This window comes from Amphiura filiformis, chromosome 3 (genome assembly GCF_039555335.1).
Source record: "Amphiura filiformis chromosome 3, Afil_fr2py, whole genome shotgun sequence".
NCBI classification, from domain to species: Eukaryota; Metazoa; Echinodermata; class Ophiuroidea; order Amphilepidida; family Amphiuridae; genus Amphiura; species Amphiura filiformis.
Window position 1 is genome coordinate 30055149 of NC_092630.1, and position 25685 is coordinate 30080833.

Below are 25685 nucleotides of genomic sequence, written 5' to 3' on the forward strand. Positions count from 1 at the left end.
AGTATGACATGAAACTATTCCAGATGTATTCCGCACCCCCTATGGAAGACATTTAAAAAATACAATTCCAGCTGGAATTGAGATGTGTCTAGAATTCCAGCAGTCATTTTTAGCAAAGATTCCGGCTGAAGGGTATGGAAGACATTGAGATTAGGTGAAATTCCGGCTGCTCCGGCTGCTATATATAAACAAGAGTGGATTGTGAGAGGCCATGATGTGCCTATGGAAGACATTCACATTTCTTAATATTCCGGCTGGAAAATGGTCAAAAATGCTCCAATTCCAGCAGAATCTTCACTTATGATCACCATCTTGATTAACGATGAAAGACATTTACTTGAATTCTGGCTGGAAACAAAAATGTTCTAATTCCAGCTGGAACCCTATGAAAGTGTCTTCCATGGGTTTTTCCTGACATGTGAATTCGCTGTCAATTTAGCCCCAAATTCGGAAGTGTCTTCCATAGGGGGTGCGGAATACATCTGGAATAGCGCAATGCAAATTATTTATTTTTATATTAAAAATACAAAATATCTTGAATTTTTTTTTTTTTTTTAATTTTTTTTTACGTCAACCATGAATGATCCTAGCATCTAGGTCTAGGTCCAGGGACACTCCAAAACCGAAAAAACAACAACTAGAGGGTCTATACTAACACCTCATGGTATCAAAGATTGGTAGACATAGGTATCGAACTAGACCATTTTTCAAATCGCTTGCTCCTAAAACCAGTATGTACATGTAGGATTAATTTTGCACACTTTTCTTTTCAGGTAATCAACTGGCTTGATAATGTTGGAGTTAACCTGTTGTTTTGATCTTGAGAAGGATATTGCCCAAGTTGTCAGATCACAAAGGGATCCTGCAGTCAGGAAAGGTTAGCCATGCTCATACCTGCTCACACATACATATGTGACATGATCAAGAGGAATGAGTCGGATGTTGCTAATATTGTTTTTGAGATATTGGCAAAAACCGTATTCAAATTCTTTTGTTTTATATTGTTTTCAGCCATTGATAAATTGTTCGTAACCAGATGTCCGATTTTGATGGGGTTTGCATCAAAATGTAGCATTCATAAACTGCCAGAAAATGATGTAAAAAACTTCTAATTGAAAATTGCTGACATGTGACTCATTCCCCTTGATCATGTCACATATGTCAAGATTCTGGTTATGTCATTGTTAGACAGGAGTAAACATGTGCGATACTTAATCATCAACATTTATTTATTTCATTTTAATCAAACAATTTCCAGAATTGGGTTGTTTTGCATGTATGTATGTTCAAATATTGGATCCACATACAGTAAATTATAAATACTGTACAATAAAATGTTATTAAGGCGGGTCAAAAGGGAGCATAGCATAGCGGTGTTTGCACTCAAGCATTGAGACAAATAAAGCTGACACACAAAAGGAATATTATGGTTAAGTTGTAAAGGAGATACCAAAGGGTGTCATTCCCCGGGTCATTTCCGCTCCATGTGCATGATTTTTCTTGGGAGGAAGGAAATGCTAAAATTTTGTTTTGATATATTATTGGCCTTAACTCAAGAATCGCAAGACCTATGGAAATATAAATGTGATTATTGGCTTACTTGACTCATCTCCTAATGCAGACCTGAAACTCGTCCTCTTTTAAGCTGATGTCCTCTTTTTTATTCCTGAAATTTACGCATTATTTGTTATTTTCAGCCCAATTTGAGCTTAGCATGATTCCACTATTTCCCTCTTTTTTTTTTGCATCATTTTCCTCTTTATTCACAAATGGTCAGTTTCATGTCTGCTAATGGCTTCCTTGACTCATTTCTGTAAGATCAACATACCATTATTTATCTTAAAGGCACATATTGGAATGTCATCTTTCCCTGGGTAAGATCCGACACCAGGCCAGCCCACAGCCAGAGGATAACATGAGTTGGCTTGTTTCACCTGGAAGGCAAGGATAGTCTTGCAAATATGGGCTAACTTCCCTCTGTGCCATCCAATATGCCATATACAGTAGGACTACAACTGGTATCTACTGTCAGTTTATACTTCTATTTCAACATCTTTTATTTTATATGCTCCTTTAAGAAGTACACTGCAGTTTTTTTAGTGAAATGGCTTGAACTGGAAGAATATACATTTGTAGCTTCTGCCATCCCACTCATGACTCATCTTTTTGTACATTATTATTATTCTGTTGCAGTAAAACCAGATGAATCCATCACTATAAAAATAGTAGGGCAAGAAAGATACGATGAGTTATTATATGTATGGAATGACATCTCACCGATCACCAAAGAAGGTCCTGAGGTAACACTAATTGGTCTCTATGAGCCAGCAAAACAGAAGCTTTCCGTAAGTTATCAAGATTTTACTCTGTTCCATCTGATTTGATGAGCTAAATTCAAAGAGATTAAACTGAAAGAGACTCTGCCACGTTTGAGTGTCGCTCATCATGGTGGGCAAAATGGCGTACCTCCGGATGATTTTAAGTGTGTGCGTGTTTGGGTTCTACTTGTAATGTTTTGTGCGGATAATGCATACACACAAACCTTATAACGCTCTAAGCTTTAGACACAAATTATAGCTTTTGATAATAATTGCTGAAGGTACACTATTCTGGTATCCATGCAGGACAAACTAAACTCAACCCAGAAAGTATCGAAACGATTATAGATGGTCAGATATATCGGGAACTGAAATATATAGCAAAAACTTAGTTAATGTATATAAAGCGCAGATTTCTCTTGCGCATTTTGATACCTCTTTTGTTGCTCTACGATATCATTTGGTCGAGTTATGTGCGCTTGAGTGGCTTCAAGTCGGATTTTGAAAGTTGCACTTGGCTTCTATTCAGTGATAGACAGTGATGGTGGGCACACCAAGTATTGAGATGTCAGCAGAAAGAGTTCATGAGATAAGTCAGAGATAAGTAAAGGGTAGCAAGTATTGAAGTTGGAAGTCGAAGGAGTAAAATAGAGTAAAGTTCATGGTAAAGTAAACAGAGCACATCGGTGTCCTTTGTGTTGATTTTGTGTATGTGTGTACACGACGAACGCATTTGGCTTGAATAGGAGCCAAGTACAACTTTCAAAAGCCGAATTGAAGCCACTCAAGCGCCCATAACTCGACCAAATGATATCGTAGAGCAACAAAAGAGGTATCAAAATGCGCAGGAGAAAGCTGCGCTTTATATACATTAACTAAGTTTTTGCTATATATTTCAGTTCCCGATATATCTGACCATCTATAATCGTTTCGATACTTTCTGGGTTGAGTTTAGTAATATGGGGGATTTACCATGCACTGGTGAAGAAGATCCACAATGCTGGAAAAACAGTGGAGCGGAAGCGAAAGGAGTGCCTTGAAGGATGGAGAAAGAGAGTGAGACATCCATAAAGTTTGACAACTGTGCCTTCATCGACCACGATGGGCTGATGATGATGATGCACCGATGTTACTGTGATGCATTATATTTCAGGCCATTTTTACGCCATTGAAAAGCATGTAATTGTGTAGACACCCTTTTCAAATCATTTTTGCCCTGGATTGGCTGCCAGGCCCCAAATTCCAAATGTGAGGGCTTTCTTACTCCGTTTTGAAATTATTAGCTTGACAACAAACAGAAAATACTGCACAGTAATACTTTTTGAAACAAATCATGTGGTTTTTTATCCCTTCAGATTCTCTTCATCCATGAATTGGTGCTGGATGTTATCAACTGCTCAGTAAATCAAGAATTAACCATGATAGCGTATGTGGTGCGAAATAATTCAACCATTCCATGTCCAAAAGGAAGTGAAAGCTGTAAGTATAAGAGTCTGAACTCTAAACTCTGTATGTAATCTATTCCATGTCTAATTTAGGAAGTGAAAGGTGTAAGTATGTATAAGAGTCTGGACCAGCAAACACAAAAATGTTTATAAAACTTTATAAAAGTGGTATAAACTTGTTACGGTTTTGGTAAAAACGTTTTCATAACATATAAATGTTGGGTTACAGGTCATGCAAATGTTTTTAAAACGTTCTATATAAAAAATGCAGCACCAACATTTTAAAAATGTTGTCAAAATGTTATAGTAAAATGTATTTTGGCAAACATGTTTGCAAAATATTTGTTAACATTTGAAAAACATTGTAGAGTATTTTTTGTAGCAAGTTTTCAAAAATGTTTTTGAATGTTATTAAAACATTTTACACCCTTATGACCTTTTTTTTATTGTCTGTAAAACATTTTGTAAACGTTTGTTAGGAAAATGTAAATGTGTCACAATTTGTTTCAATTTTAACTTTATTGTGCTACTGCAGCTAACCAATGTAATTTTGTACTTTTATTTTAAAGCCATATTGTAACATTTGCTGAGGAGGGCACCTTCAAAATGTTTTAAAATTCTGTTTTTTACATGATTTTAATGTACTTTAGTAAACTAACATAACCTCTAGACATTAAGTGCTGTAGTTTTGTGAAAATCGGATATGTTATTATTTTATTTTATTATTACGATGGAAATATTAGTCGAACAGGTACATGATGTTCATAACACAGTATGTACATGACGTGTGGGATGGTCATACACACATCAAAGGACCGTACCATAGCACTGCAGACAGAGTGACATGCATTAGCGTCATCGGTGCTGGTAGTAAATTCCAGTTTTCTTTGCTTTACCTCAGTTGTTGGGCTCAAAATTAAAAGGGGACATATCTGACAGTAAAAGCTAACATTTTATGGAAAAGAAATCTATTTTTTATAGAAATGTTACAATATGGCTTTAATTTACCAGATATTTACAGAGCCTATCTAGCTGAGATTCAGCCACAGCATCGGATATTTGATCTCAATGTTGAACGTAGTACACTACTTAGAGTGCAGTTTCTATGGAATAGAAGATCCGCAGATAGAGATACCTCTTCAGCAAGTAGGGATAGTAGGCTACTATTCTTCTTACATAAGGAATGTAAGTGTACTCATGTGTAGAAACAAGAATCATTATATCATGGATACATTGGTTCGGTTCAAGTTTGGTAGTGACGTAAATACTTTTGCGCCGCAAGCGTGCCAACAAACGCCCTTGTATGTATACGAGTTCGTGTTGAAAAATTAACTTTACGCACACTATTCGATACTGCGGCCAACGAAATATGCACATAATATACACTACTGAACTTGGGTTGAACCAAATTATAGACAAATGTGACCCCTCAGCACAACTGAGCCCGGATGTCGCCAGTGCCACTATTGAGATATGCTCCATCGAACTTAACAATTAACAATAGGAAACAAAGGATTTATTGACTGTTTTATTGATTTTCACTACTTAAATGTCAAGTACTATAGACATGATATACATCATTTTAAAGCTAATTTCAAGCAGAATATTTTGGTTGAATATCTCAAAAATGATGATTGGCGACTTCAGGGCTCAGTTGTGCCGAGGGGTCACAAATGTGTATGCTTGAAAATGCTTAATGCAGCAAGACAGATTTCCTGAATATAATGGTAAACACTTTTTAGAAATTGGTGCAATTACTTTATTGGCTTTTAAATCCAAAAATATAATAGGCCCATCACCCTCCCTTAAAAAGTTAAAAGGCTACTGGTTCCCCCATAATTCTAGTACTCCTTTACAAGGAAGTCATTGTGAAGTTAGTAGGGCAAAACATTCAAGAGACCATTATAGCAATTCTCAACACTTAGTTTTTGGATAAAATTTGGATGGGAACATTTTTGTAGAAAAATCATATAAAGTTTGTTTTTTTAATAACCTTGTGGCAAGTTGAAAAAGCTGAAATCCTACCCTTTACAATGATATACAACTGTCCTTTTACTAATAAAATGGGAGCGGAATGACATGGGATCCAGCACTATTCCTAAATGATTTCTAATTGTTGTCACAAATGGTACAGACAAAATGACCTGCATGCTTCACACTTTATGGCTTATAATTGAAGATGTGAATTGACTTAGATTAAAGTAGTGTGTTTATGTTATTTATACAATCTGATGGGTTCTGGACACATTAGCGCCAATCCATCTTGAAATGTGTGTGTGTGTGGGAGGGTGGGGTGGTAATTGTCCAGAATTGCCAACAAGTGACTGAAAAAAACTGCCATTTTGCCGAAAGGTGAGGGGGGGACACATCCCCCTGTCCCCCAACCAATGAATTGACTCGCCAAGATTTAAAATGTTATACTTACTCTGTTTGTTTTAGCCATTGGACTCTATCAGTTGTCATTAGCAAGAATGGGTGACAAGAGAGTGGTAAGTAACGACTAACTTAAGTAACAAAAAATAAACTCAAAAAGAATCTGAATCTAAAATGTTCTGTTTGGTTTCAGTTTTTTAAAACATTAATTTTGATTGCTCCTGCCTCCTGTGTAGTACATAAATCTGTGAACAACATTCCAACTTTAGTGGATTTCAGTTGAACGAAAATTTGTGAAATTTAAGAGACTTATGAATTAGGACAGATGTCCTGTGTAGAATTGCTATTCATGACCATGCAAAATTCATCTGAAGCAGGGTGTGTGATAAATATTTTAGACACCAGCTAAATAACACATGTTACCAGCTAGAGACACAGGGACTTTTACATACCCAACATACTACCATTCTTGTTGAGAAGGTTGAATATTTGCAAACATGGACTGATCCAAGTTCCAGTATATAATGGCCTGGGCATATCTGTGGTTGGCCTCTGCAAAATTTGTGTTCAAATTCCGCAATTTTCAATATTTTGAGAAAAAAAGACCTTTTCCTCATTTTTATTAACTAAAAAGTGCCAGCTTCCATGATATTCCATGCACAAATGAACCTGTTGTGCATCCAGTACATGATAGTATGTCATAAAATGTAATCGGGTAAGTAGATTAGATATGGTTGCTGTTTTATCCCCTTTTCATATCTGCTGACTTCATTAATGAATATTATTTCTTTTTAAGGTTATGAGTGGTCCACCAGAAACAACATCTCTCATGAAGAAGTTCATCTGGGCTCAGTGGGATGCATCAAACCAGCGACTATTTGTGGTGTTTATCAAAGCTAAACAAGGAGACGACAGAATACCTCCTGTGTTGAGATGCCTGGAGTTCAAGAGTTCCATCAGTTCACCCTACGCTAAAACGGTTGGTATTGTGTGAGAAAATAGTTGCATTGGGCTGATCCATTTGAAATCTACACCCCACTGAGGACGATTTAGGAATTGCAAACAAAATAGTCTCATTTGAGATCACATTATGTACAGTTAATTTTATATTACTTTCATCTTTCATGGTCTGTGCTGTGTGCCGAGCATACACGAACATAAACACAGAAGTGATGAACAATCACGCTGATTGGCTGATCAACGATCTTGACAACAAGACCATTGACCCAATCATTGTTGCATAGAAGGGGAGGAGACTTTGCACTTCTATGTGATCGCCTATCACTAGCCCATACCAAAACCCCGGCAGTAATAAAATGTTTACTTAGGATTCAATCATGTTTCATCGTTGTTCATCACCGTTTAACAACGATGCGGCACGCGTCGTCTGCGTGGTTTACTTGCCAGCGAGGGCAGCTTTAGCTGCCCGTAAGCGCGCTAAGTAAACCACGCAGACGCTGCTGACGCGAAGTTGTTAAACGGTGATGAACAACGGTGAAACATGATTGAATCCTTTCAACAACGAAAAATGCTAAAGATCGTATAATTCACGATTATTTCACGGGGAAATGTCAGTTAATCATTGTCACTAAGCCTTACAAAAACTTATGATTTCTCTATTAATATCATTAATAAAACTACAGAATAAAACGGCAAAATTTAGCCGCTATCTGAAAATACTGAATTCAACTTGTAAGCTAGCATCGCCCAAAGGTTCCAGGCATGACGAATTTTACTGGCGCTCTCGCGTAACGCTGTAGTCTCGCTTCGCGTCAGCAGTATACGCTACAGTAAAAGTGTGGATTCATCACAAATTAACAACGGTTGGCTCCTGTACAAAGGTATAGGAGGAGTTGTTGAATGTAAATTCAACTAAATTCCAAAAATTTTCAGCTGAAATTTAACATAAAACTTGCAATAAATACTAGCTGGAATAGGTGCAACAGGTATTGAGATGGCAGTGTAATCTTCCACAGGGGGTTATGAATTGTAAATGGAATAGCCAATTGTTTCTGGTGCATGACCTCATAACAAATTGAAAGAGTATCGAAAAAAAGAAAACATTTTTACATGTTTTCATTAGTGTATCTTAAAAAGGCAAAATTTTCCACCCTACAAGCAGGAGGTTTTTGTTTTTTTACCTGGCTTGAGATTTAGGGATTCAACAAGGTTACGCCGTTGTTCATCGCGAATTAACAACGGTAAAGACGGGTTTATTTTGCGAGGGCAGCTTTAGCTGCCCGAGCAAAATAAACTCCGCCTTTACCGCTTGTTAATCGCTGATGAACAACGGCGATACCTTGTTGAATCCCTTTCAACAACGACACTCACTTTTGACACTATTTTAAGCTTCAAAATCACCAAAACAACCCAGAAAACAAGTATTTGAGGCTGTTTTTAGTTCTGGCAGAAAGGCTGCCTTTTACTTTTTTCTGTCGTGCAAACATGTTCTCAGCGATGGTAATTTGCATGCGCGTATTTTGTTTATCCGGGCGAGTGCATTATGCAGTATAGGGGTGGACAATATTAAAGTCATTAATATGTTCAAAATTCAACAAATATATTTCGTTTATTTCACAGTTTCACGTTTTATTACGTTTTGATTACTAATACAGTCACATCTGTCACAATACAATTTAAATGTTAACATCACATAAAAGTTACAGCAATTAAAATGAAATGCTATAATAAAAACTGACCCCTCTTGTCATTAATACTGGTGAAGCGATCCATGTAGCAATGCACGTACATGTGCTGGACAGAATTTTTGAATCATGCAGCTCGCCTATCACTCAGCCAGCGACATGAGGAACGAATGTTATCATTGAAATGATAAAAAAAAGGATTAAAAAACACATTTATTGATTGGTAAATAATCTTTTTAAAAGGTTTATGATCATTGCATCGAATCTACGCCAGATTTCATTCACGAAAATGTTGATTTGCACCCTGAACATGCTGAAGAAGACAGAAGAGTGCATCACTGCCAATGACTGCATGAGCATGTGAGTGCAGTGATTTTTTAAACGTCGCTCAAACATGTCACTGGCGCTGAGCCTACTCTACGGATGTATTTGAATATCACCGTGTTTTTGGGATTTCAATTAATGTTTGCCTTCAGCCTGAGGGATACTGGAAATCGATTCATTTACTTGGAAATAATTCATTTTTGCATTCATTGGAGCTACAACAACAGACGAATATACGCTCATGACAGTGCGCATCATGACAGCGTGTGCATACGTCCAAATCAATCATGTCATGATGGCATGCATGCATGTGTAGCCTACATGGTCCAGACTAGGTCAGGTCTAGTATTATAAAAGGCACAGCTGGAAATATTACACTTGACTTGGAATCCTACTCATAACTGGAAATATTATGGATTACTACTTTGGATATTTCTGAGTCATACAAATTTCATTTGTGTTTGTAAAAGAAGGAATGATGCCAATGAATGCTCCTTTAACATGTTCAAACTTCAACTCATCATGAACTTCAAACTTCAAGGTAAGCTATCTAAACACGGTACCTATTTTTGTTCATTATTATTAACATTGATTACCACACTCCCTTTGAATTTACAACCACTGAATAGGCCATGTGAAAGTGATGAATGTGGTGTGATACTGATGTGCTGGTCAGCTTGTTGGAACACGGCACCTGTACTACTACTGCTAGTGCTAGGTCTTGGTAGTAAAACTGGAAATGCAGAAGTAGGCCTAGCTGTTGGCTGGTCTATGGACATTGTTTCAGGTGCCACTATTTCATTGCCAAGTGCTAATTGCAGTGCGTTTGATGTGGCTCGCTTCTGGTTTGCGTTGATGTCTGTACAATAGCTACGTACACTTGCCTCTGACCTATGACCACTGACAGCCATTATAACCCTAGTTTCAAACCCCGCATCATTCAGTGACCTGATTGTTGTAGCTCTCACACTATGATTGGTATATATTCTGGAAAGTCCAGCCTCCTTACTTATTTCTCTTAACATTGAACCTAATGTATTGACCCCAACAGCTTGTTTGGTATACCATACATCATCACTCGCTTTGAACTTATCCCTTGGCCTTTGAAATAAACAATCACTCTCGGGCGAAAGCTTACTTAAATACAAATCCAATGCTGCCACTGGACATGTATCAGTTTTTGTTTCGTACATTCTCTTCATTTTGGTTTTCCCCCAATACTCTCTTCGCCACCGGATGATTTTTGGTTGCCTCATTATATGCCATGGTGTAGTAACGCTTGCCGCCCCGTGTCATCTTCTCGTGCTATAAAAGAATCCTTTCTTAGTTCTCTAAGCCCTTCAGAACCCCTTCTGCAAAAATGAAATTCTAAATAAAACCATACCAAGCGTTGCAGACTTCTTGGGTCTTCTTTGCTGAGTTTCTTGGAGGATAGCATTTTTTGTAAGTCACCATTACTTATTGCTGGATGTGGCTCAGATACATCCAGACCAAGTCTCTTGAGTCTTTTGATTACTCCCATGTACACATGGTTTGCCGCATTAAATTGAGGATTACTCTGAATGTTAATGTTTCTGTTAAAAGGAGCACTATTCAAGTGTCGCTGTAAAGCTGACCGTAGCCCTCTGTAAGTTGGCAGTGCATACATATTCCCATTTTTCTGACGAACAGCACCGTAAAACTCTCTCAAAAGTTCAGCAAGAGCGTCGATTGGTAGTAATTCAAAATCAGTTGACAATTCCTTGCTTTGGCACCAATCTATCAACAACAATAAAAAAAGAACAATACGCTTGAAAATTACAAGATGTTCAAACAATTTGATCCATTAGGGCCTACTAACATGACTAAGCTAAATGAGTTTATAGTTAAGCTTAAGCCTAGGCCCGAGCATGAGAGGCTATATGCTAGGCCCTAAACTCTATTTACTTTTCAGTTTTTCAGGTCATTAAAAATACATTTATTTAATGGTTTATGCCTACCAACCAGCCTGTAGATGAATGAGTTTAGGCTGGTGGGTATTGGTATCTTTTCAGTTTTCAGCAGTTCATTCAAACAATACATTTAATGATTTATCTTGATCAAAATGTAATAAAATAGAACAGTATCTTGGACATTTTATCAAACATTGTAAAATCTATGTACCTTTGAACACCTTCACTCCCCATTTCGATTTGCTCTCTTTGTTGTCTTCTCTTCCCGATCACTTTCAATTTTGAGAAGATCTTCTTCTGTCAAAATCTTAAACCTGCTAGTGCTAGCTTGTTGTTGCATCTCAGGTTTGGTTTCCTGTACAGGCTGGTCTAGGCTTGGACTTGTAGCTGCTTGCTTCTGAATCTCAGCAGCAATACAAAGCAGTAGCATATCGTCTTCCTCCTCCATCATCTTCTCTATCACCTCTCTGTATTCTTCATCAAGCTCTACCTCTTCGTTGGGGTCAAACCCCAGAAGAAATTCAGGTAAAGGATCTTCGACAATTTCGACGGGTTCCCCGATACAGCCTACAAGCTTTCCACTTCCGGGAACATTCCCCTGCTTAATATCAAGGATTTCACGCATTTTCACAAGTTTATCTTACGAAAATAGGCTACAATTCAAGATAACAAGTTGAACAACAAAGTGATTCACACCAGACGACAAATTTTGAGTTTGGATTTTCCGCTGGCTCGAAAGCAAGCGATTTTATTCAACTGCAAAGCTTGTTGGTTTAATAAGTTATATTACTGTTATCACTATTTCAGCTTATTTCTAACAATTATTCATGTTCACTTTCAAGATTTTTATATAAACAGTACTGAATTTATGTTATGTTTAAATTTAGGGACAAATTTGAAGATTAAAAGTATAGCTTGAACATGGGGTAGATATTGGAACGAACAGCACTGCAGCCGGTGCCGGTATTAAAATCATGCACATCGATAAAATCACTGACACTAAAATTCAAACACGGTATCTTGGGACCCGGTCGTGGGAGGTTTGCTTTTAAAAATCATTAAATTTTAACGCTATATTTTAAACATCTTTTCGTGCAAAATACGTACTTCTTTATTTATTTATACCCGGGCTGAATATTTGTACCGGGTTTGTTTTGTTTATTTGTATCAGAACAAGGTCAAGGACAAGCCCGGTCATGGGTTTGTGTGCGCATATTTTTGCTCTGTGCATGTACAGTTGACCGTACAATCGCCGTACTCGGGCGCAGACATCACTCGCCACAAGCATACCCTCATTTGCATACACAAGTGTGGATTCATCACGAATTAACAACGGTTAGCTCCTGTACGAAGGTATAGGAAGAGTTGTTGAAATTACAGTCTCATTGAGAAGGCAGCCTATCCAGCATGCCGTTCTGCATTTTTTACCAGTCTGACAACAATTTAATGAGCCACTAGGGGACTGTGATATTAGTAAACATTTGCTGCCAAATGTGAAATAAGCAAATTTTAAATTTCTGCTAAAACAACTTGCAAAGCTGTCCATTACTGCAAGATTTGTCAAACTTGAACATGCTGGCATGAGCTTTTGGCATTCATTTTTCTTTCTGTTGTGTCTTTTTCTCTCCATTTTGGATACAGATGGATTTAACACTGCCTTTTCCAATTTACTTGGATGGAACACAGTAAGTTTTTAATAAAACCATCCCATGTGAGTTGTCTACACACTTTCACAGTTAATATTTAGATTTATATCACTCCTACATAAATTCTAGACAGTTAGTTGGTTCATTACAATTTGATATTTTCCCCATCAACCACCTGTTGTTTGATAGTTTTGACCACCCCCAAAGATGCATTGTGATGCTTATGATATGTATGGAATGAGCCTCTTTGCCTTGGTCAGACACAATATGTGTAATGGTATAGGGAAGAAACTGCTCCTTAGCATTATTTGTGTGAGAGTTATCTCATGGACTTGCAAATTAAGTTATGAGTTAATTTGGATAAAAAAGTGAACTAAGCCATGACAGAAGTTGCTGTTGTGTTGTAAAATATGAAGTATTCTTTAAATGTTATTGAATTTATGTATGAGTTATATCTTATATTTGTGTAATTATTGAAATATAATCACTCGGTGAAAGATGGATTGTTCCATTCCATGAGCTGGAGCGGCTCATGTTTTTTTTATTTTGACCATCACACTAATAGACAGTTACTATTAGTCTCAGATTGTGCATTTTATATATTTAGGTATATTATTAGTTTGAGCCCTTTGCACCCCCCTTGTCAGCTACCATATACAGGTCTGTTACAGCTGAAATTTAGCAATACTGAATATGGTATATATTTCCTTTTTGTTCCTAGGGAAGGATACTGTGATATTGGCATGAACAGAGTCATCTCAGGTGAGAAAAAAGAGAACATTTTTATCTCTAAAACTCGAACTGAAAATACAAAATGTATAATTCATACTAATAGGTGGCATATTCATCCATTGCATGGTTCCGCTATATGCAAGGCAAGCCTCAATAGACAACTTCACATGATTTTATATGACTGGTTCAATTCCCATTCATACGTGCTGCCAGATCGAGGCTCTTCTTGCATATGGTGGAACAGTGCAATTGGCAAATAGTGCTGTGAGCATAGTTAATAATTTATCCCAAAAATTTTGCTCAATTGTAAAGCTTTAAGTAAAATCTGGTTTACCGAAAGTCCAAATGCTCAAAGTTCTTGCGTAACCTTTTTACACAAAGTAATTAAAAAAATAAGACAAAAGCAAATAAAGATATCAAATTGCAAGTTTATGATCATTCCCTATTTTGTCTGTCTGTCTCACTCAATCTGTCTGTCTTTGTTTGTCTGTCTCAAAGAGATTAGACCCAAAGAGTAACGACTCAAAATTGTTCAGGCATGAGAATTTTCAGGTTAAAACCTGAATTCAGGGTTTTTTTGTTGTCCAAATTTATGCAATTTTATTTATTTTTAGCCCGTTTATAGGTCTTTTTGGCCATTTTCACACTACTTTTCAGTGTTTTTTTACACTGTTGAGTTTTTTTTTAGAATAGTTCATTCTCATGCCTGATTATTGTTTGTGTAATGCTATGGTAAACTCACTATTTTAGTTTGTCGTTCATGAATGGCAAATACTGTAAGCCTGTATTTATCAGTTAAAGCTTACATACAACATTAATTGGTGTCTTTAAGTGTGAGCATTTCAAAGGTTTGCGCATGCAACACTTACACCACACCTATTTCCACATTGTGTTACTCCCAGGATGCAAACAATAATGCACTTTCAATCAAAGTTTGCTGGTCGCATAGCAAAATGTCGCTCATGGCGGAGTTGGTACTCTTTGGTTCTACCTCATTTGTCTATCTGCATCTCTCTCTGTCTTACATAACACATTTATTACACCTTTAACAGATAAAGCTCTAAACATGGAAGTTATCCTGCAATCAGGTGGCTCACTGTGCATTTGCTATCAACATCCAGTAAAGAAACACACTCATTTCCAGTCACATCAGGATACGCACAAATCCCACAGTGAAGAGACGGTAGATATTAGTTACTCCGTGCTAGCTGTGCATCATATGAAGGTGTTGTATGGCAGTGCGCTACAGGTGCCATGGGATAGGGCTGTTAACACCAAGCTGTACTTCTCTTCAATGGGTAAGTGAACATTGCTTATATATATCGACTTCTCAGTGCCAGAAGTGGATAAGTGCAAAAGCTGCTATGTGTAGATGAGTACAATATATGCTGTGTGTAAATTGCCAAATGTTCACAGGGCAGCTATTGCACTTACCCACTTCAGGCACTGAGCAGTCAATATGATCAGCAAGGAACTGTGTTTCAAGTGTCTTTGAATTTCAGACATGCTTACACTAACTCGAAACTTGATGTAGATGTTATTGTGTTTCCCTTATATAACTTAGGTGGATCATTCAGGATTTAGACACTGTTGTCCATGTACGTGTACAAACAGTCAGACTTTACCCTGATCAAAATTGGTTATGAAGGTTTTGTAATACACTGCATCTGCCCTGTGCAATTTAAATGCAGTAATTAAGGATACATTTAATCATTTTGCTTCTTAGTCAGTGACTAAACTGAGGACCACTTGAACCAGAGGTAAAAAGTACTGTGATTGCATTTCTCTATTTTCACAAGCCGCATCCTACATGAAGATACATTGACAGGTTAACGCCCAATAAATGTCGAAAAAATGGTACCCATCTAAGAAGCTAATGTTAACCGGATCAAAATGAACTGTTACATGTGTCACCCCTTACCAGAGAGGCACACTTGTTTAAAACTAATTCGCTTGTTCAGGGCTGTCAACTCTCACGCATTGGCCGTGAGTCTCACGCATTTGGTCACTTTCTCACAGTCTCACAGTCACAGCCCCCCCCGCTTTTCACATTTTCGGCGCCGTGGCTCAAGTAATCATGGTTCAAAATGAACATTGGAGTCGGCAAATCCCGGTATGCGTCTGTCTCACGCCAAGCAATTCCAAAAAGTTGCTTGTTGACGATAATATGATACCGCTGGATACATAGTAGCCTATGTACTATGTCTCTTTTTCAGTGGCGGTGCCACAGGGGTGGGGAGGGTGGGGGAAATGCCCCAGTCAGAACTCTTTCCCCTGTTGCCTCCCCCCCAGTAAAAACCCAAAATTACACAAATGTCCACTTTTTACAGCAATTTTGCACACAATTTGTTAATTTTGCCCCCCCAAAAAAAAAATTCACTTTGCCCACTCAATGCCCCCCCAACAAAAAATCCTGGTGCCACCACTGCTCTTTTTGCATATATTTACTGAAGAAGCAGACTTGTTTTAAGACTATTTGTTCTTATTGATAATGATTACAGCTGGATATATACTAGTCTATGCACCAGGCCTCTTGTTGCATCTATTAAATGTCAGCCCAGATGCAGAGCCATGTCTATGTACTAGTCTGTGCACTATACCACTTGCTGCATCTATTTGTTGAAGTAGCAGACTTGTTCAAGACTAATGTTCTTATTGATAATGATTACAGCTGGATATATACTCCCGGTATATACTAGTCTATGCACCAGGCGGGGCCTCTTGTTGCATCTATTAAATGTCAGCCCAGATGTAGAGCCATGTCTATGTACTAGTCTGTGCACTATACCACTTGCTGCATCTATTTGCTGAAGTAGCAGACTTGTTCAAGACTAACCTTCTTATTGATTATGATTACAGCTGGATATATACTAGTCTATGCACCAGGCCTCTTGTTGCATCTATTAAATGTCAGCCCAGATGTAGAGCCATGTCTTCACATAGCTATACCACAAGCAGATATTCCAACTACACCAATAACAAGCGATAAGGATATAGGAGCACAGAGCCAGAATCTAACACACTTCTCAAGAGAACGAACTGCAAGTCTAAGTGGCAAGTGATAGCTTATTTTTTCAAATAATTTTGGGACCCATATTTAATTATTATTTATGCTGAGAGGGGAGTGTAGGGAGAAATGAAATTTTTTCCAGGAAATGATGAAAAAAAAAGGCGCAGTGATTTATAGTGCGCTACACACAGGCACAACGCCTATTGTCTGTCCAAATAACTTAGACACCCGGTTTTTAGGATATATTTCGAAAAGCATTTACTTTGGCAAAAAGTCATGAAAGAAAAGTTGCTAAACACGGTCAGTACCTAACAGAAATTATTAGTAAAGCGATGAAAAAATATTCTTCCTTGTCTACTTGTATTCAATTTTGACCGATTTACAGCAAGATATCTGGGTCCAGCCGAATATTCCTAATGACTTGAAACTTTTGATGGGATAATCTATTTACAGTAAGGGGTGTTTGAACATTGTAATCATGCATATTGATCAGTGATGCCACCCTTTTTTCTTTGATCCTTTTACTAATTCACAATTATGGCGGTCTACTCAAATGCATTCAACAAAAGCATGTTTGCAATCTACCGCGAGAGGTCGTTTTACACACATAACAATACGATCAAATAGGTTGATGACAATATTTGATTGAATGGACTGTACTGTGCCATGATTTCGGTGAAGGACACCGGTTCAAATCCTTTGTTTGGAGCCAATCAATAATTTCAGTTGGTTCATTATAACAAATGATAGGGCAAGTTACTATGCGTCTGGAGTGTATTGTGAATTATACTCCTCACCAATAACATCAGAACATTCATAGTGCATACAATTTGTATTTTCTTGGAATTGGGCCAAGCCAAAAGCATGCACAGAACAAGATTCAAATACCGCGCCGAATTGTTGTAATTGGTTGAGGGACAGCTGGGATCACTGAGTCAATACACTAAGAATAAATATGCCAATTAGAAACACTGTCTGCATTTTATGAACTGAATTATATTTTTCATTTTTATAAAAGGTTTTTGGTGAGGAGTATAATTAATTTACTATTCATCCATTCACTATCCAAAATCACAATACCTACAAATCTGTGTAATGAGACCTTCCAAAATAGTGGTACCCAACTTCTACCAGATTATTTTTAAAGTGTTGAGAAAAACCTTCCAATTTCAATAGAATTTGTGGTAAACTCTCACTCAATGCTTTGGAAACACAAAAATCCCGTTAGGTCTCAGCGAATGTTAAAGCAATGTTATAACATTTTCAAACAAAATAGATTAGCATTTCTTTGCCATAAAATGTTAGCTTTTACTGTCAGATATATCCCTTTTATTTTTGAGCGAACAACTACGGCAAAGCAAAGAAAATTGGAATTTACTACCAGCGCACATATGCCAATCACGTACCACTCCTTCGGTCATGTAGTGGTTCGACCCGCTGTTGTTTATATCACCGTCCCTCACGCCGTGACGTACTGTGTGTTATGAACATCTTGTATGCGTTTGACTAATAATTCCATCGTAATAATAAAGCGCTGAATCAGCCTTTAATTCAAAATCACGGATTTTGACAAAACTACAGCACTTTTTGCAGGGTATATTGGTTTAATAAAGTACAATTTAATTCTGTAAAAAAATGAATTAAAAAAATTCAGTGAGGGCGTCTTCCTCAGCAAATGTTATAATATGGCTTTAACACTTTTCTTTCATGACTTTCTTTGAAAGTGGATATTTTTCCAAATAAGTAACAAAAACTGGGTGTCTAAGTTAATTGGACAGACAATAAACGTTGATCCACAAGCGGCCCGCATCATTCCATAAACCATTTAACAACAAATCAGGGACTTTACTGCTACAAGAGCGCACACACTAGACATTCCACAATTAGCCATCGCAACCAGGATCAGCTCCCCGAGTTTCGTACGGGTTACAACAAGACAATTTGCAGTAAGTTCCTTGTCCAGGGGAAAGCTAACACAACATTTGTGTTTTAAGGGAGAACATTTTAAAAGAAGAAAAAAGGAAAACATTTTAAATGAGAAACTTTAAAAATCAAGGTTCAAGTGAAAATGGGGTAATTCAGAATTTAGATCTGAAAAAGTGTGACTTCACCTATTCCCACCTGGTATTGATCAGTCCCTTACCCCTAAAACAGAATAAGAATTTCCTATACATGAGTTGCCTTGTGATGTCATTGCCTAGCACTATGCACGCGCATCATCACAATTGCATTGTTTTTTGCCTGTTCTCGCCACATCACAATAAGGCTATTGAACAGTGTGGTGGTTGTGCGTGGTTGGGGGGGGGGAGTGGGGCGGCCAAGATTGACTGAATTTTGACGTTGTCATTGGTTTTACACGTAAACACAAAAATGTCTCAAATAATTCCAAAAGTGTATGCATGTTATCAAGCACTATTTTATCAGTCTAAATCCGTTGAGGTTCGACAATGAACCTCATTGTGAAAAGTACTGGTTTTTTAAAATTTTTGTATGAATAACATACGATATGTTATGATATATACTGAAAATTTCCCCCATGTGTACCAATGCGATTACATGGTGTAGTGGTTAAGAATCTCGCCTCCCACGCAGAGGGTCCCGAGATCGATTCCCAATCCTGGCAATGATTAACATTTTTTCTTCTTCTTTTTTCTTTAAATCTAAAATTCTTTATTTTCATGTGAAAATGTATATTGCACTGGGAAATATATTTTGTGCATTTTTTTTTCTGTAATGGGGCCTATAGAGCTAAAAACGCACTTTGGCTCGGGAAAAAAATAATTGCGCCCAACGTGCAGGCAGTGTTGCCGTCATATTGTCTGTTTTGTTTACGCTTTTGGCTGTTGCCACATTGAATAATGTCGTCCACCGTCGTCTGGTGGTTGTATGTAGTTTGCTCAAGCATATTAATATACCAGTCCCTTGCCTTTGTTGATAAACATTGAGGTCAAGTCATCTATCATGTCTATAGCCTATTGTAATGCTAAACCTGCCACATTGGATTATCTTTATTATTTTTTGTCTTGGCAAGTCAGTGATGTCAACGACGCATTGAGGCATCTGATGCTTGCGTGCATCTATGTTGTAGTGTCTTTAAACGCATGCGTGTTAAGCCAGCTCTTTGAGTGAATGCACAAAATTTGAAGATCACTTGATGGCAAAGGTAGATTATCTTTTTCGGTTTTAGTTTATTTTACTAACAGATCATGAATATAATATAAGAATGGACTACTAGGAGATGTATGACAGACTTATTTCCAGGGATGAGATTCTTCGTCTGATTATACTGCTTCAACCTAGAAGTACAAACCAAATCTGTGGCATCAAGGGTTGTAGCTAAAAAGCGTGACGCATAAAGAGCGTTGTGTGCTCAGCAAGTACAAATCGCGCAGCAGTTGGCAACCAAAGAAGCATTTACACATGCATTGCACGGAAATAATTATTCTCATACCTCCAGTTTGCAAGGTCTATTTACTTTGTACTTCTGATTTGACGGACTATAGAGGAATTCCTCCTTTTTAAGATATTCTTCCCTGTACAAAAGTACAGGAGATTAATTAATTTTCTTCCTTTTTGGTGATTTTCATGTCTGTATTCCTTATTTCCTTATCTACAGGTGGTTGCATATTTAATGGCAGCTCAGGCAGAGCATATAGAGTGAATCTGAACAAGGAGAGAATCCCTCATTTTCTGGATGATGGCATGAGTCAATCCCTGAAGATAGCTATTATACATCTTGTCTTGGTGCATCTAAGGGACCAAACTCTTCTGAAAAAAGTGAGATTTATAGGTTAATACATGCTAGGGTGATTCACAAAAAATGAAATTGGTATTTTTCAACGGGACCAGGGACAGACTTAAGTTTCAGTTTTCTACTGGCCCTCCGGGCCAGTGAAATGGCAAATCTAGTGGCCCTGCAATAAATTTACTGGCCCAGCTTTTTCAATATGTTCTACTGCAAAAAAACCCACCTTTTTTGTCGTTGTTTTGAGGGAAAAATTTTTAATCATTTGTCATCATACAATGTGTATCATATCGCAAATATCAAAAAATCAAAATTATTTGATATTCCTCGTTTTCAAAATGCAATTCGATATGTGGAAACATCACTATCCGAGCCCTTAAAGTCAAGCAAACCTTAACATTTTAATTTGTTTTGTACTGAATGTACTCAATGTAGAGAGTGTAGACACTAACACAAGTTCAGTCAGTAGTCCTGCCTTTTTTAGTTCCAAAGGTTTCAAATAGGCGGTATTTGCGGTATCGCTATCATCATCAGATATAATTATGTACCGGTAGCGCATGAAAGAGCTGGAAGTAGTACATAGGCCTACTATCATCGTAAAAAGCGGCCGTATATTTCCAACTAGCAACGCAAGAATAAGAATATAAATATTGTAAAAAAACAAAATCATTGAATAAAGATATAAATTTCAAGTGACAGGCAGGGCAGAAAACTGTAAATATGACCATAACTGATATCTTGTCTCGTAAGCGTTATATCAGGCTCAAAATCTAGTGGCCCGCCCGGCCAGCATTGTTGGCAGTTTACTGGCCCAGCATAAAATGCACTGGCCGGGCCACCGGCCACTGCTTAAATCTGTCCCTGAGCAGGACACCCCTCATTTTGTTCATTTTGATAATAAAATCATACCTGCAAAATATGGAAAAAAATTCAAAAAAGTTTAGGGGGTGCTACCGGTCAATGAACTTTTGTACACAAAGTCAATGGGATTTATGAGCCATTTTCTTTACAACACAAAAAAGCCATGTTAATTTTCCCTGATTGTGCCAAAAATATTTGATCATAGTGTGAGTAATGTCCTTAAAATAAATGCTAAAGAAAATTGTAAAAATGTTAACCCGCTTTCCAGAAAATTGCATTTTTGTGAAAACTGTTACATTTGGGGCAAGGCAGTTGCTGGAACAGCCAAAATATTATGGTACTTGGCTAATATAAAGTTGTGTTTATGGGGCTCTAGTTCTTTCTTTTTTTTTTAAATGTTTTTTTTTTTTTTTTGTTTCTTTGTTTGTTTTTGCTTTGTTTTGTTTTTACTTGATCATGATTATGTGTTGTTTTGTTTTGTTTTGTTTTGTTTTGTTTTGTTTTGTTTTTGTTCTGTTATGTTTTGTTTTTGTCTTGTTTTGTTTGTTTTTACTTGATCATAATTATGTTTCCTATATTGTATTTTGTTTGTTTTCTCAGAGCATGTAGGTCTAGTGTAGAAAACTCAAGATGGTATGATTTTTTCTTTTTGTCTTTGTGTTTTTTTGTTGTTTTTTATTGTTTTTGTTTTGTTTTTGTTATGGTTTTGATTTTTTTGTTTTGTTTTTGTAGTATGTATGTCTTAATTAAATTAAAAGATTTGCTGTTTTGTGTTAAATACGTTATAAATAAGTTTATTTCATCAAAGTTTCTTTATTCCGGTCAGGGTATTTTTGTCGATAACACTTCACAAGTTGTAGAAGATATTGTTTCTGTTGTTCATCATTTGTAACGAGCTTGTTGTACTCTTCCATCAGGGCCACTCCTCTTTCAGCAAGGTCATTCACCACCCGCAGATTAACCACAGCCCTCTTACTGGATTGGTAATCCTCATTAGTGTCCCAGTTGTCAACACCTGTGTCTAGAAAGCTGTGTGGAAGATCCATTATTTGGAAAAAACGGAGGGTGTTAGATGTTACAAAGTCTTCCAGTCCCTTTGATTGGACTTGCGAAGGATCTAATACAATCCTCTTGAGAGGATCATCTTCACTGGTAGTGTTTCTGATAGCTCTGACCATATTTTCCTTGGTGGCAGCAGACACATTATCATCAAAGAAGGCCAGAGCAACCAACTCTTCTGATAGGTACCAAAGATGTCCTAAGATCTTCTTCATGGCAATGGAAGCAATCTGATGGTGATGTGCCTCATAATCCTTCAGATCATGAAGAAGTTGCAAATCATTTCGAGGAGCCATTGGTGGTGATGAAGCAGAAAACCAATATTTGATGTAAATCTTCACTGTGAAAAGGCAAATATCTCGTATCCCACTCTCATCTTTGGTTGTCAACTGAAACTGATGTCTGAACATCCAAATCTTCAGTGAATAAATCGCCTTTGCCATCCATCTGGCACGGTGGAGTCCTGCTGGTGCTCTAAAGGAGAAGGTGCCTCTTGGAATGGTACCACCCAGGAAAATTATGGTGAGTTGCAGCAGTTCCTTGTAATCGTCTCAAGTTGCTGCACAGCAAAGGTGATGATACCTTCAACTACACCAGTGAGCTCACCAGCCAGCATATCATCTTGCACTCCTGTGATGTAGTCCAGTTTGTTTAATTTGGTCCACGCACTCCTGAACTTTTTAAAGATCACAATTTCAGGTCCTGTTGATGGAGGTAGTACGCTGGTGACAACAGCTTCCAACATAATCTCCAGGATATGATGACGACATGCTAACCACAACATATCCTTCTCCATCTTTTGCTCAAGAAGAATGCATGCACCTTTCCTTAAACCAGTGTTTGCAGCGGTGGTGTCAAAACACATGCACTTAAGGCGACTGCTTATTCGCCAAGATTCAGCTGATTCATAAACTGCAGAAGCTGTTGCAAGACCAGTACCTGCATTTAATTTGGGGACATTTAGAAGTTGTTCCACACCTTCACCAGATACGAGTATTGGCAGCCGATCAACAGTCTCTCTTCCTGCTATATCTTCCAAAATCTTCCCATCCCAATGAATTGTGAGTGGAACTTCTGGTCTAAATTCTGCCCTTAGTTTTGATGCTATGTCCTGTCTATGCTTCATTCTCGTCCTTCTGATGGTAGAATAGCTGCAACGATATTCTGATGGATCACAACCAAGGCTTTGAATCGTTGGGGTTAACACAAGTGCAGCACCTCGATTGCTAACTTTAGCCATGTCTAAACACGCTGACAATTTGGAATTTACAAAGGTTTTACTCCTTTTAGAGGGTGGGCTCGATGAACATCCAGGTATGTCATCTCTAAGATCAGGCTCTTCTTCACTCTCTGTTTCTGCTTCTGATAAGGATGTAACCATTTTCTGTTCTTGGACTATCTTTCCACTCGCATATTTTCGCTTTAGTGTCTTTGCATCATCTCCAATGGACTTCTCTTCACCTTTCTTTGCAGCCTTAATGTCAAAGAGCTCTTCCAAACCTTTCACCCATCCCTGCTCCTTCTCTTCTAGCGTCTTGGTCCGTTTGCTTTTGTTTTCCTTATTCTTCTTAAGTTTCTTCCATTCTTCAAAGTCTGTCTTCACTTTCTTAACAACATGGTGTTTCATTCTGGTGGGCACTCCAAGACACTTCCAGACATCAATAAGATCTTCTGCAGTAGCATGGATAGCATCTTTAATGGCAAATCCCAAGTTGTCTTTGTAGTTCATAAGAAGAGCCAATACCTCCTTCCTTGATGGTAGCTGGGTAGATTTGAAGCTCTCTACTGGATGGCCAATTGACCAAATCTCAGTTGACTTCCTCGTGGTCCTGGGCTTCTGGGTAGGCGGCTTCAAGCTCGACATCTTACAGAGCGTGGATTTGGGTAAATTGAATTTTTGGGATGTACTTTTGAAAAAAAGATTCAAATAAAATTATAAAATCTGGAAACAAAAGGCTGAAGTGAAACAGATATATTTGTAAAACTGTAATATGTACTGGGGTGTAGGAAGTTGTGTATTTGTATGTGTTTTTGATGTGTCAAAATGATTGAAATGTATGTAGGTTTGTAACTGTAAATTATGTTATTCAAGTGTTGAATGTGTGTAGGTTTGTAATTTTATGTAAGTGTAGTGTAATGTTTAATGTGTAATCCAGTAGTAAATGTGTCTTAGCCACTCTAGCTCTTGTCACAAGTACCTTGCACAAGGTGTAGTTTTGAACTGGCCACTATCCAATGTTGTGACCCCAATTTATATACATTTCTTTTCAACCATGGTGAATCTAATCCTTCCTGTGGTCATTCAATTCAAACAATACAAATCTTCATCAGGTATGGCCATAATGACCACCCCTGATACAGATGTATGGATTTTGATAGTTACTATTACATAAGATTTCAAAAGCTGGTATCACCATTGGGGTAAACTAATATGTGAAGAATTTTAATCTTTTTTTTATCAACAGTTCCGTTCAATAAGGTATAAATTTGGGGTGCCTGGTGGGATTCAGGGATATCCCAGGGTATTCTTTTCTTGAGCTACACTCCCTCTGTCACTTTTGAAACATTTTTTTATTATTACAGTCAACTATGAACTTTAATTTGGTAAAACCCATGTTTTCACAAAGTTAGGTATATCATTGAACATTTACTTCAGTTTTGCAAGCCTGGTAGACTTTTTAGGCCCTGAAATAAGCGTTTGAAATTTTTGACAAAAAATCCCATTGACTTTGTGTACAAAAGTTCATTGACCGGTAGCACCCCCTAAACTTTAAATATTTTGCAGGTATAATTTTATTACCAAAATGAACAAAATGAGGGGGTGTCCCGTTGAAAAATACCAATTTCATTTTTTGTGAATCACCCTAATACATGCGTATCACTTGTTGGGAGTGAAATTGTACAAAATAATACACACGTACTGAGATGTTGATGCGTCTAATGCACGAGCCCAGAAGGGGAGAGTGCATTAGACGCATCAACATCTCAGTACAAGTGCATTATTTTGTGCATTAATTTCTCGAGATTTCTGAAATTTCTCGAGATTTCTGAAATTTTCATAACAAAATGGACGCTTAAAATGTTCGAAAATGCAAGCAAATATGAATGTATCAACCCGCAAGTAAAATGAACACATTCGAAAGTACTGCGCATACTACGCGGAGTGCGTGCCCATGCAATTGTACAACATTTATACACAGCTAGTAATTTACTAACGTTTGCTGTGATTGGTTCTCACTATCTAGGAGTGTATGAATTTGAAACTATGCATAAAGGTATATTATATTTCTCCTCACCTGGTGGTTGGTAGTGGCATCAAAAGGTATCTCTGTATGCGCAAATAGTGTTTTGATTATGCTGCCTTTGCATGTGAGTGTATTATGCTGTGATGAGGAAATTGGCTATACACAATACAAGGTTACGCTACAGGTACCTAAACATGCAGTAACATCCTTACCAGCAGAGAAGAACTGTGGAAGGTGTTAAAACCATCCCCAATCACTTATTTTCTGGATGAAAGTTTACCTCTTTCTCCTATGCAAAGGAGGCAGGAGATAGGATTGGTGGAGCTGTGAAAATCTTTTGAATTCACACTT

General features: G+C 37.5%; 1 protein-coding gene across 1 annotated transcript in view; it reads left to right on the top strand.

Moving 5' to 3' along the window:
* The first annotated feature begins 776 nt into the window (after nt 1-776).
* LOC140148334 (gamma-secretase-activating protein-like) overlaps nt 777-25685 on the top strand; it is a 46966-nt gene continuing 22057 nt past the window's right edge. Inside the window, exons 1-11 of the mRNA XM_072170251.1 lie at nt 777-877; nt 2194-2345; nt 3674-3797; nt 4775-4948; nt 6203-6252; nt 6933-7115; nt 12678-12721; nt 13404-13444; nt 14467-14712; nt 16274-16468; nt 20041-20201. Coding sequence (XP_072026352.1) covers nt 793-877; nt 2194-2345; nt 3674-3797; nt 4775-4948; nt 6203-6252; nt 6933-7115; nt 12678-12721; nt 13404-13444; nt 14467-14712; nt 16274-16468; nt 20041-20201 — 1455 coding nt within the window. The 5' untranslated portion in view covers nt 777-792. The remainder of the gene's footprint in view (nt 878-2193; nt 2346-3673; nt 3798-4774; nt 4949-6202; nt 6253-6932; nt 7116-12677; nt 12722-13403; nt 13445-14466; nt 14713-16273; nt 16469-20040; nt 20202-25685) is intronic.